This window comes from Chelonia mydas, chromosome 7 (assembly GCF_015237465.2).
Source record: "Chelonia mydas isolate rCheMyd1 chromosome 7, rCheMyd1.pri.v2, whole genome shotgun sequence".
Taxonomy (NCBI): Eukaryota; Metazoa; Chordata; order Testudines; family Cheloniidae; genus Chelonia; species Chelonia mydas.
Genome location: NC_057853.1, coordinates 104,600,641 through 104,613,654, shown reverse-complemented (window position 1 = coordinate 104,613,654; position 13,014 = coordinate 104,600,641). Strand labels below are relative to the sequence as shown.

The 13,014-nt window shown below is 39.0% G+C and overlaps 1 protein-coding gene across 8 annotated transcripts in view; it reads left to right on the top strand.

Annotated features, from left to right (window-relative positions):
• The window catches only part of PLEKHA1 (pleckstrin homology domain containing A1), an 82,460-nt gene that overhangs the window by 24,320 nt on the left and 45,126 nt on the right, over positions 1–13,014 (top strand). For all 8 annotated transcript variants that reach the window (XM_007064208.4, XM_043550418.1, XM_043550417.1 and 5 more), the window contains 3 exons: positions 2,800–2,856; positions 4,787–4,832; positions 10,673–10,770. In XM_007064208.4, the coding sequence (XP_007064270.1) occupies positions 2,800–2,856; positions 4,787–4,832; positions 10,673–10,770 (201 nt within the window). The remainder of the gene's footprint in view (positions 1–2,799; positions 2,857–4,786; positions 4,833–10,672; positions 10,771–13,014) is intronic.

Genomic DNA, 13,014 nt, shown 5'->3' with positions numbered 1-13,014 from the left:
CAGTTGTCCTTGTCATTTTGATATCAGACATGGATTAGAGTTGCAAGAGGAGCATCTGAAATAAATGAGGACGTAACCTTCTGGGTGTGCGGAGATCAGAGAAGCTGATCTTCCCCGGCTTCTTACTTTTCTAATTGTTTGAAGTTTTTAACCAGATCCCCAGATTGCAAACCCAATACATAGAATCATAGAAGACTAGAGCTGGAAGAGACCTCAGGAGGTCATCTAGTCCAACCCCCTGCTCAAAGCAGGACCAATCCCAACTAAATCATCCCAGCCAGGGCTTTGTCAAACCTGGCCTTAAAAATCTCTAAGGATGGAGATTCCACCACCTCCCTAGGTAACCCATTCTAGTGCTTCACCACCCCGCTAGTGAAATAGTTTTTCCTAATATCCAATCTAGACCTCGCCCACTGCTCCTTGTTCTGTCATCTGCCACCACTGAGAACAGCCTACCTCCGTCCTCTTTGGAACCCCCCTTCAGGTAGTTGAAGGCTGCTATCAAATCCTTCTCCTGGCAATGGATGATGCTGAACTAATGCCACTGGAGTTGTCCCTGTACCTTAAAACTGTTGGTCCCTTAAAGTAGCGTTGGCGCAAATTTAGGACTTCTTATAATTGAAGTACTGCGTCTTTAGGCTATCGCATTTTTCAGTTTTAATACTTGCCTTTTTTAATGAAGTGTTGATGTTTATTTGGAAACTACTTGCAGTCCTTAGATGAAAGGTGTTATGTAAGTGCAAAATACTAAATTCTTAACTCTGCTTCCATACTTACAAGATGCACACATCTTGATGCATTGTGTATCCATATACACCTCTACTCCAATAAAACACGGTCCTTAGGAGACAAAAAAATCTTGCCGCGATATAGGTGAGACCACGTTCTATAGAACTTGCTTCCCCCCCCCCCGCCCCCCGTTCCTTGTTTCCTGACCACCACCCCCTACCCAACCTCCCTGTCCCCTGACTGTTCCGACCCCTATCCACATCCCCTGACAGGCAGTCACCGGCAGCAGCGGGAAGTGGAGCAATGTGGCCCCAGCCTGCGCCACTTCCTAGATGCGGCGCTCTGCTTCCTGCCGAAAGTGAGGGTGGGGAAAGGATGCCCCCTGTACTCACCTGCTGCGGGAATATGCTGAAATTTTCAGCAGTCTTAGTACCAAATGTTTTTACCAACCTCATCTGTAGAAGATTAGTTACAAACGTCGTAGTTTAACCTTCGCTCATGCCCATCTCCAAAAAAAAGTCTTCATTTGTCTCTTTAAAAAAAATCTAAATCAATAATGGGATTTCTATAGGTTAAAAAAAAAGACGAATACATACTTTAAAATTTTGCTTCATTTTTGTCCCAAGACCAATAATCCTGGGATTTGTGATACTTGGTAGGAAATAATTGCATCATATGTTAAAATGTTGTGTGAAATGTTTTGGTGACAGTTGTGTTAAGTCTTATTGAGAAGCATGAGATCTTAAACTTAGCCTTTAGAAGATTAATACAGAAGCAAGATTTTTTCGGCATGTTTTAAAATGAAATTTTTACTTCTGCTTGACACTCACAAAAAACTTCATTGAAGTCACTGGAACTACTTGCATACATGAGCATCTGGGCTTAAGTCTGGGAGCTCAACTTAAATTCCAGCTGATTTAATTCTCTTTAGTTTTAGTTATTACTTGTGGATGTTAATTGCAAAACTTAGTCTATTCTATTAAAATAACCAGTGTGGATGTGCAAGGGTAAGAGAGTGAGTGACAGCATAAATTAGAAAAGACTATCTTGAGTGAGAATTTGTGGTGGGAGGAGAATAAATATAGGGAAAGGTGTACATGACAAACATGGCTTCATTCCCCCTTTTTTCCCAAAATAGGTCATGACATAGCTTTTCTTGTTAGTTACTTTCTTTTTGTCCGTACCGATGTATTTTTAACATAAACTGTCCTATTATGGAACAGAAGTGAAGTGAAACTGAAGATAAGAAGGAATGATAAAATAAAGAGATGCACAGCAAGTTTCACTGGAAACAAATTAAATAGAAAGTTGACCACATTTTACCACTGAATGTAGTAAAACGTACATAATTGTTTTGCTCCTTTAAATTGCAATTCCCAACTATAGACTTGCTATGAAAAATAACACAAATACGTGTTAATATGCTAATAGGCCAGTGTGTGGTACTTGTTGCTGTTTCTAGTTTCAAGAGACTGTCACAATCCAAACTGCAATCAGGCTTGTAGGCTTAACATTGCTGGTAAGGAACTTGTACACCTTCCATTTTCCTCCAGTTGACTTAATATCCCAGTCTCTTGCAACAATACTAATGTATTTTAGAAAGTACTGTTACATAAGGAAAGCATTCTTGGAGGTAGCTGAGGAGTGGATGAATGTCTCTTTTCTATCAAAATACATAAGGTGCCATCATCTTGACTCAACATCTGTTAAGGAACAAGTGTGCTTTTAGGAGCATTTCCTGGTTACAAATCTGCAAGAATTCTTTTTCTTATAGTAAAATGCATAAACCTCTGAAACGATTAACACCAGCATTATTTCCAATAACCATTCAGTTTTAGTTGATTACCAGATGTTTGTTGAATAAATGAAACCAAATAGTTTAAATCCTGTTAAAGCATACATTGTGTTGGATGTTGTATTGTGAATGCAAGTGTATAGAATTTTTTTTGTTCGTGAAGCTTTGATTAGCTTCCTTGTATTTGATGCATATATATATAGAAAGTGTTATGTGGTAGGAGGATAATTTAGTTTCATACCAGATTATTGTGCTTTTTTTTTTTTTTTTAATAGAACCTTCCCTCTGGCTCTCCACCTGTTGGAGCTATTAAGCTTACCTACATTTCAAAGGTATGTCAGTTGACCTATAAGTGATATACTTCTTGTCTATGTGTAAGATTGTAGTTCTATCAGTAGATTTTGGTGATATTAGCAGCTATGATTTTATGAAATTGCCAGAACTCCTTACTGAATAATTTTAATTGACGAGAGTTTAGACACAAGCTGGAAGAAGGATGAAAAGATTAGAAAACATATCTTATAGACTCAAGGAACTCAAACAATTTAGATTAACAAGGAGAAGGTTATGTGGGGGAGGGGGTGACTCGATTAGTCTGTAAGTATGTGCATGGAGAACAAATATTTGATGGGCTCTTCAGTATAGCAGATAAAAGTATAACCAGAACCAGTGTCTGGACATTGAAGCAAGACAAATTCAGACTGGAAATAAGGCATGAATTTTTAATGGAGGTAATTAACTACTGGAACAATTTATCAAGAATTGTGGTTGATTCTGTGTCACAGGCAACTTTTAAATCAAGATTGGATTTTTTCTGAAAGTTATGCTCTAGTTCAAGCAGGAATTAATTCAGGGACATCCTGTGCCCTGTGTTGTTCAGAAGGTCAGACTAGATGATCACAGTGGTCCCATCTGGCCTTACCTGTGAAATTACAGGTAGTAGATTTGTGGGGTGTATCTGATGATATACTTGGGGGGGCGGGGGGGGGGGGAATTAATGTGGTTACTGCTCCTGAAGTTTCAAGAAACATTAAAAGCACTAGAGCTAGTCAAAGCAGTAGGGAATGCAGAAACCCGTCTAGGTGTTCTTTTTACCCGCTTCTTGGTGATACTTGTCTAGATTTGCTTCCAAAAAATTAAATTCCAACTATTTGTCCTTGTATGTAATAGAATTAGCATTCTAAACTGTGGATTCAGGTTGAACTCTAATTTGAACTTGTACCTATTAATCTGTGTTCCAATTTGCCTCTGAGAAACTGAAGCTATTTACAAAGGAAAGAATACTCATTTGATATGATAGTTTGCAGATCATATAATGTCTTAAAGAGCAACGCAGGAAACTTCTAGAAACAACTTAATCAGAAACTAAATACATGTAGGGGTGCAAAAATTCATAGAAAATGGAGCAGAAGGAAGCAAATTTTGAAGTTAGGTTGATAGAAAATATTACAATGTCCTGTAAGAAATAAAAAGAATTGGAAAATGAAATTGCCTTCTCTTGTCCATACATCTCATTCCTGTTCTTCCTTTCTCCAATTATTTTGATACCTTTACTTTCCTTTTTTACTATCTTCTACGATCCATTCTGCAATCTTCTTGTGTTCTAGTTAACTTTGGGTGACATTGGGTCATAAGGGTAGGTAGATGTCCAGGGACACTACCACCGATGTGCTTACAACTATCATCATTCATCTCATATTTGCTTAATTTGCCCTAAATTACACAGCTCTTCTTGAAATTTCAAGTCCTAAATCTGAAAAGGTGCACAAATCAGGTTTGGGGTGAAGGAATGTTACGGTGATGAGACACTAGAAATGCTTTAGCGGAGGAAGAGGGTTAATAAAATCAAAACTCAGAAACAAAATCCTTATTCCAGACTTTTTTTATCCCAAAAAACTTTTTGGAGTTCATGAAGTCCAGTAGGGACTTTGCTGTTGCTATTGATTTCACATTCATTATGCTGAAATACTACTAATAGGTAGCAATTTAAAATCCTAAAATAGAGATGAGAATAGCTTCCTTCACTTGTTGTGCTTTAGATACTTGGCAGAATTTAACAAGTGTCAAGGAATGGCTTTCACTTTCCAGGAATGAGATGGGTCCCTAAATGTAAGGAATAGAAGCATATATTTTATGTTTCCATGTAATGTTGAACTGTTAATCTTAAACTGAATGTGTGTGTTGTTATATAATGTACACACTAGATCTTGTACATGTAATGTCACTTACAGTATTTATTATAAATGTTAATTTTCTTATTAGGTTAGCGATGCAACTAAGCTAAGGCCAAAGGCAGAATTCTGTTTTGGTAAGTTCTAGTGTATTCCACATCTGTCAAATTGCTCTTTTTAAAATAAAAAAAATAAAAAATTGAAACCAGGGTATGTTCTGCAGTTCTAATATTAGGTACTACCGGTAGTGCTTGTTTGTTCTAAATTTATTTATATTCCTGATTTCCTTCCTAATATAAAGGGAGAACGTTGGTTTCTTTTATGAGTTTTTAATGACTTTTTAAAAACTGCAACTTACTGAGCTACAAGTGACTAGCTGGCAGCTGTTGCTGGGATGTTTTGGGGCTTTTTTGAATCAGTAGGTAAACTAATTAATTAAATAAAGAAGATGGGTTGTTCTCAGGGTATCTGACACAGATAATTCAGCTCTGAAGGCAAGTAAGTGAACTATTAAGTTGATATTGTAGATACACCAATATTAATGATGCCTGCCAAATTGTTTGTTGTGTTAAACTTTTGTCTAATGGTTAATGCTATGCTTAAGAAAAATGTTTTGTTTACTCTGTTTACTGGCAATTTAATCCTTTAGCATAAAGTGAATTTATAGCTCTGATTCTTTTTCTAAAAGCACACATATATTCTACTTTTCTTCCACTGTTTAATGTATGAAATGGCATTGGTCCAGGATTTATCATAATCTAGAATCCTGTGACAGAAGCAATTTGGATCTTGAAAGTTCTCTGCAAAAACAGAGCAGTTATTCATCCCAATCTGAAAATCTAGCCTTATATCTACATTCAAAGAAATATTTTGACACAGCTGTTCAATAAATGTTGCCGGAGATATATCTAGGTTATACTTTCTCGAACACACTAGGTAAAAGTATATGTTAAGCTTGTTTCTCCTTTCTGTTAACTATTCCTTGTATTATGGGAGCACAACTATAGATCCAAAACGGCAAACTAGTAGTCCTCTATGCTGCTTCCTCTCAATATGTAGCATACTGTGTGCAGTTGTAAAATGCAGATTGCACGGCCAGATGCTTAGACAGTTCCTGTTACCACACATAGGCACGACTCCTGTTGATCTTGGGGCCTGTCACTGGAAACACCTGTATGCATTTTTTTTCTCACTAGTTCTTTGAAGCTAAAAGCTGGTATTTTTGATGTGTTTAATGTGTCAAGACTTGACTGGAGATCCCATACAATTATGTAACAAGAACAACATAATATGAAAATAGACTTGTACAATTTGCGCATTTCTTTTCTGAAGAGCGTGTTACGCACTTTGATCTCAATCCTCACATCTGAGTTACCCATGTTCAGTACAGAAACTGAAGGGATGGACAGCAGCGAGGTGGCTCCCCCAATTCTTGAGGCTGCTGAAGGCTCTTTTAAATCCACTCTGTAAGTTAGAGAAGCTTCAGGACTGCTGTACAATTAATACCTGCCTACAATAGCCCCAAGAGATGGCTGGAGACTTCCAGAACATAGCAGTGTTATGACTGCATACTTCACACTGCAGTCTGAAGGTTATGGGGCCACCTGGGGATTTCCCAGCACCATGGGTATCTCCAGCTGACCAAGTAGCCCAGTTCTACGGTGGGTTTGTGTTACCCGGTCAGCTCAAAGCAGCCTTATAAGGACTCCTTTGGTGCGTGCTGCAATTCACATCTCCATTGTCTGTACTGTGGTGCAGCCTAGACGCAGCCTCAGTTGAAAAGATAGGTGTAATCTGTCCTCCTTTGGTGTAATTAGTCTTTGGCAGTATTGTTGGTCCTACCAGGTAAAATAGGAAAGAAAGGGAGTGGGGGAAGCTTATGCACATTTTGGTTCTGCTCTGTTAAATTATCAAAATATTTTGAGAATTATATTTTAAATAAAAGTTTGGACCTTTTTTTTTTCTGCAAGTGTTACATACTGTATCAAATTTTTAACAATCTCATTCCACAGTCTTGGATGTTGTGGATTGATAGTTGACACTACTGTCGTCAGTTTTAGCCCAGCTTGTGAAAATGTAATGGATCATTAAGAATGTCACTGACTGAACAAAAAGAAAAGGAGTACTTGTGGCACCTTAGAGACTAACAAACTGACTGAACAACGTGGGCAGCAATGGACTATGACAGAATACGTTGATTTTGCTGTTCTGCCTAAGTTTTCAATCTTGAGTGAAGATTTAACATGACTAATGTAAACCAGATCTATTCCTACTTCAGGATAAATACTTTTCTACTGATTATTAGCTTATGTTAATGTATTGGCCTTGACCTTTACTCTGGGAGCCCTTCAGTTTGGACTGTTGGTATGTGTATTGCAGCACACATGCTGAAGTGCTGAATTGTAACTACCTTGTGTAGATGCTGCTGGTGTGAACTAAAAGTTACCTAGTTTTGCTTTTACGTAGTCCTGTTTGAAGAGGGATACATTAACAAGAGCTGGGTATCTTTGGGTTTGCGCTAGCAGCATTCACACAGAACAAATTTAGCATAGCACTTTAATGCGTGCTGCAATTCACATCTCCATAGTCTGTGCTGTGGCGCAGCCTAGACACAGCCTCTGTTGAAAAGATAGGTGTAATTTATTCTCCTTTGGTGTAATTAGTCTTGGGCAGTATTGGTACTGCCAAGTAAAATAAGAATTGGCTTGAGTCAATAGACTGCTAAATTCTGATAGTAAAATAAGAATCTTTGTATACATTTTGAATATTTTCTTAAAAAACTAATTTTAGTTTAAATAAAACCAGTTATTAAATAGAGCCCCAAAGTTCATGCAATTCATGATCATGCTTCTTACCCAGGACAAAAAGTAGAAATATTAGTCTGATCTTAAGTTAAGTTGTCCCTTAAATGCTACGTTTTCAAATTAGAACAGACTTACTTATATTAGTCTGTCTACATTTAATAGTAGTACTCTGAATGTCTGTTTTATAACTTAAATGTAAATTGTGCAACTTTTATTATTTTTCTTAATCTTTCATTTTCCTCTGGTTCTTTTCCCCTGAAAATACAATTATATTTTAGTTTCTCCCATCTTAAAAATACCCATTCACGACCCCACTTGCCTCTCTGTCTACTTCCCCATCTTCTTCTCCCGTTCCATCTCTAAGATAATTGAACACAGTGTTTATGATCGCTGTCTAGAATTCCTAGACCCTCTTCAATCTTTCACCCTTTCTGCTCAACTGAAAACACAATTACCAAAGTGTCTAGTGATCTCTCTGTAGCCAAAACTCAGAACCAACACTCCATCCTTGTCCTCTTTTAGCTGTCAGCCACCTCCGACACAGTTGACTATGCTGTTCTTGAAATCTTATCCTTCCTTGGCTTCTGTAATTCTGTCCTCCCCGGTTCTTCTACTTTTCTAACTGCTCCTTGAGCATATCCTTCAGAGAATCCTCCTCCAACTTTCTGTAGGGATTCCTTGGTTTCGTTCTCTTTCCTTCTGCACCTTATCTCTGGGAAATCTCTCTCACACACACATGCATTCAATTTAACAGTTCAGATACATGTCTCTTGTTGAAATTAAACTCTGAGCCTGTCTCGCATTATCTTCCCATGAATGTCTAGCAGTCAGCTCAAGCTCAACATGGCTGCAACCAAGCTCCCCCAAGCCCTCTCTGCTACTTCCTTTCTCAATCACTGTGGGCAACATCACCATCCTGCACGTCGCTCAGCCCATAACCTGAATGTCATCTTAGACTCGGACCTTTCTTTAGGTTTTCACATCTAGGCTATGTCTAAATCTTACAGATTCTTTCTGCATAACTTCAGTAAGATACAGCCTTTCCGATTGATCCTCATAGCTAAAACTCTCATTCAGTTATTACCTCATATCTTGATTACCACAGCATTTTTTCCTCTGGCTTCAGCAATTGCAATCTTGCCCCATTCATATCCATTCAGAATGCTGCTGCAAAGCTCCTTTTTGTCTAGCCTGTTGCTTTAACCATGTCACCCCATTCTGCATGCTCCACTGGCTTTCATTTTCAGTGCTTTTCATGACTTATCTCTCATTTAATATTGGAAAGGTTGACTCCCACCTCTGATTGGCCTATGGTGCCAGCTTCTATTGCCCACTTGTAAAATTTTCAAAGAAGCACTATTGTACTTCTTCCGATGCTGCCCCTCACGCTTGGGAGAAACTTCCTGTAAATATCTGCAAAACTAACTCATTCTTCTAATATTGCCTTAAAACAGAGGTGGGCAAACTATGGCCCGTGGGACCGTCCTGCCCGGCCCCTGAGCTCCTGGCCTGGGAGGCTGTTCCCTCCCCCGCCGCTACGTGGCGCAATACTCTGGGTGGCAGGGCTGCAGAGCCCGGCCTGAATCAGTGCTCTGTGGCTGCCTGTCCTGGTGCAGCCACGCTGCCAGCCATGGGCGCTCCAGGCAGCACGGTAAGGGGGCAGGGAGTAGGGGCGGGGGTTTGGATAGAGGGCAGGGGAGTTCGGGGGGTGGTCAGGGGCGTGGATAGGGGTCGGGGTGGTCAGAGGGCAGGGAACTGGGTTGAATGGGGGCAGTCGTCCCTGGGGGGCAGTCAGGAAGGAGAGGGGGGGTTAGGGGCGAGGGGTCCGGGAGCGGTCAGGGAGAAGGGGGTGGTTGGATGGGGCAGGAGTTCCGGGGAGTCAGTCAGGAAGGAGGGGGTGTTGGATGGGGTGGGCGGTCAGGGGACCGAGATCAGGGGTGGGAGGGTGGGGCAGGAGCCGTCAGGGAACAGGGGGGGTTGGATGGGCCAGGAGGGGGGCCGTCAGGGGGCGGGAAGTGGGGGGGCTTGGATGGGGGCGGGGGCTGGGCCATGCCTGGCTGTTAGGGGAGGCTGTGCCCTCCATACAATTTCAGAAACCTGATGCGGCCCTCAGGCCAAAAAGTTTGCCCGCCTCTGCCTTAAAACTTTCCTTTCACAATAAGCCTACAAAAAAACTTGACAATGGTTAGACTGCTGTTATGATGAGACCACAGCTTACTATGGTGACCAATATTGTCTCATTGTTTCCTTGTTCTCCGCTGTTGGTTGATCTGTACCCATCTGTTGTCTCTTTCCTTACACTTAGATTATAATGTCTTTTTTTCCCATATTTGTACAGCACCTAGCACAATAGGATTCTGATCCATGACTGAGTGGTCCTAGGTACTCTGATGATAGAAATAAACAGTAATCTTTTATGTGCAAGCTAGAAAAGAACCCAGTACTCTGTGTAATGGATTGGAAAACATCCAGAGAAAAATCCTACTTGATAGAGAAATAAGTCATTTTCTGGGGAGCAGTAATGTTGAAGTGTGGCACTAACATGCCTAGACAGATTAACAATTCAAATTGTGCATCAGTTCTCCAATAGTACAATAGACAAATCCAAAAGAGTGATTAGAAGTCATTAAAAACCGATAGCTAGGGGGTAATAATTGATAGTCTTGATTGCACTTAGTAGGTTTGAGCTTATCCCAACCCCAAACAGGTTAGTCCAGGTGGATAGCGTGTTTAACACAAAAGGATAGTTGGGGGAGGAGAACTTGTTGCCAAAGATGAGAATTGGTCAGACTGGAAAGGGAAATACCCAAACTCTAACAAGCATGAAAGCTGGATATAGTGTGAAATTTAGACTAAACTGAGTCAAGGAGGGACTGCATAAGATGGCGACCTCTTATTACAACATTTTTTTCATGGCTATTTTCTTACAGCAATTCCTATGTTGGGTAGTAAAGTATTAACTGGAAAGTTTTTGAAAAACACAATTCATATCTGAAATTATCTAGCTATGTGTAAAACAAGATAAACTTAAAGTAGCTGTAAGTTGCATGAGATGATTTCTGTGACAGTATTGCATAAAAGAGGAAGATGGAATAATCCAAGTTGAGTATTTAAACTGTCTGATTTCAATTATTTTTTCAGTGCAATTTAATTACTTTCTAATATCTTAACAGTTATGAATGCGGGGATGAGAAAGTATTTTCTACAAGCCAATGATCAGCAAGACCTGGTAGAATGGGTAAATGTTCTGAACAAAGCTATCAAAATCACAGTAAGTAGTTCTATTAATTTTTCCACAATTGAGAGCATTAATCATCTGTAAAGAGACATTGTCAAATAGAAATCTAGTCAATCTCAAATTTTACATCGCCCTCAAGGATCATTGCTGATTTTTGTAGATTTTTTTTTTGTCTTTTAAAAATTGTTCTCTTCCCCTATTGCTAAGCCCCATACAAAAGGAAGAAACTGACTCTACAAGGGAAAGAGGGAAACAGACTGAAGATATTTTATTTTTACTTAGAAAATTTGACAAAAATAGATTTTATCTAGTTTTTCAATAGTAACAATAGTTTACAAAATTACTGAAGTGTACTTTTTAATGTGTTTTTAAAGTATTTGGTCTTTCTTTTTTTCTCCTTTTGTGGAAGAGGTTGATACGACCATATTGTAGTTTAACCAGTGCAGTTGTTTTCTGGTCCCTTCTGAGTTTAATTTAGCAATATTTGAAGAGAATAAAGTTTGTTACGTTATAGGGGGCTTTGATATTCAGTTGCGTCTAATGCAAACTGCTTGTATATCATGGCGTTCCACAGATCCTGACAGTGAAGGGTTAATTTAACAAATAAGCTGCTCTTATAGAGGTTTTTGTTTTGCACCAGACCAGCTTGTTACCACATGACCAAAAACGCCCACAGGTTACATCTGATCTCTTCATGAAGCAGAAGTTACTTTAGCCTATTTTCCTTCGTGCCGTTTCAGAGAAAAAAACTTCATAAGTGTGCTTCCAAATAAACACATAAGGACTCAGACTGAGCACAGTACATGTATTTGTACTCCAGCTCCCAGTTTTCAGTAACCTGCTCCTCTTTAGGGTGCCTAGGGAAGTGGCATTTCTAAGTGTTGACATCGTTGCTATTTGATTTAGTTCATTTTTTTGGTGGAATTACAAATATATTTGTAAAAATATTTTGTTTCTACTTTAGGTTTGTTACTATTGCTTTCCAGTTAGGAAATAAACTGTATCAAATCAATGTATTAGATAGTATTTAATCCTTATTTTTAAAAAATACCTAAATAGAAACTCTTTGAGGATATCACACACAGAAGTACTCTACAGTGTTAGCATTTTAAAAATGGAGTAAAATATGTTCACTTAAAACTTAGTAGGATTTTTTTATGTTAAAAGCTGCATAGCTTTCACTAATTGTTGAGTACTTTATTGCAGTTCAAAATCAAGGAATTTAGTTTGTCAGAGGTGATTATAACGTGTCAAATTTGCATTTCAAAAGGGCTGAATATGATGAGTAGGCTTCATTTGCCTAAAACAAGTCCAATTGTTTAAATACTGGCCAATTGTTTTGTGCTAGTTTGTTTTAAAGTTATTTGATAAGAGTTATCTGAGAATTCTACCTAACTTAAGGAGAAGATCCCAAGTATAATATGAAGTCATAACAGTTGACTAGTTTTTCATAAGTATGTAGGTAGTGGCATTACTTATTAGAACTGCTAACATTCTAGGCAATGTTGAATTTTACTGCATTTTTATTTACTAATTTTTTCAAAATGTAACCTGTGAACATATATCTGGTAGTTCAGTGTATTCTGTAGTTACTATTACAGATTAGAATATTCTTTTGGCACAGGGAGTCAGGATTCCTGAAATTAAATTTTATTGGGTTTAGACTGTTTTAGTTCTAGGTATCAAGTACCAGTACCACTTCCCAAATTTGGGGTTAAACTTTGCCAACTAGGTAGACTTCATTGAGTTTGAAATACTCTGTAACATAAGGATCTTATTGTCATAATTTATGGAGTGTCTCCATTATTGACAGGAGTCCTACATCTCCTCATTGGGCTCAGAGCCTGAGGGACAGATATTGCCTTCACACTCTTTAGATCACTGAACTGGCCACGGAGCATGGACTCAGGTTCTAAGCCCTCATATGATGTTCTCTTGTTTGAACAACCCAGATGCAAAATAGCTTCCTTGGCCTTGCTGGTTGTGGCCTGTCCCAAGGGAATTTAGGGCCCCATCAGTCTCTCTCATCCTCTTGTACAAGAACCTATTGAGCAGGCTTATCAGCTTGTACACCTCACCACAGGGTTGGACCCTATTAAGGAAGAAGGAATCATGGAGGAACCCCTAGATGTACTTCCACATATTTCCTCCTCTCTGGAGGACACTCTTTTATACTTGACTCCACTTCTTCGCCACCAGAGGAATTCAAGGTCTTTCAGTACCTGAAAAGAGAAGTTGGCCATTATAACAAAGCGGCCTTTGGTGGGACACTACTGA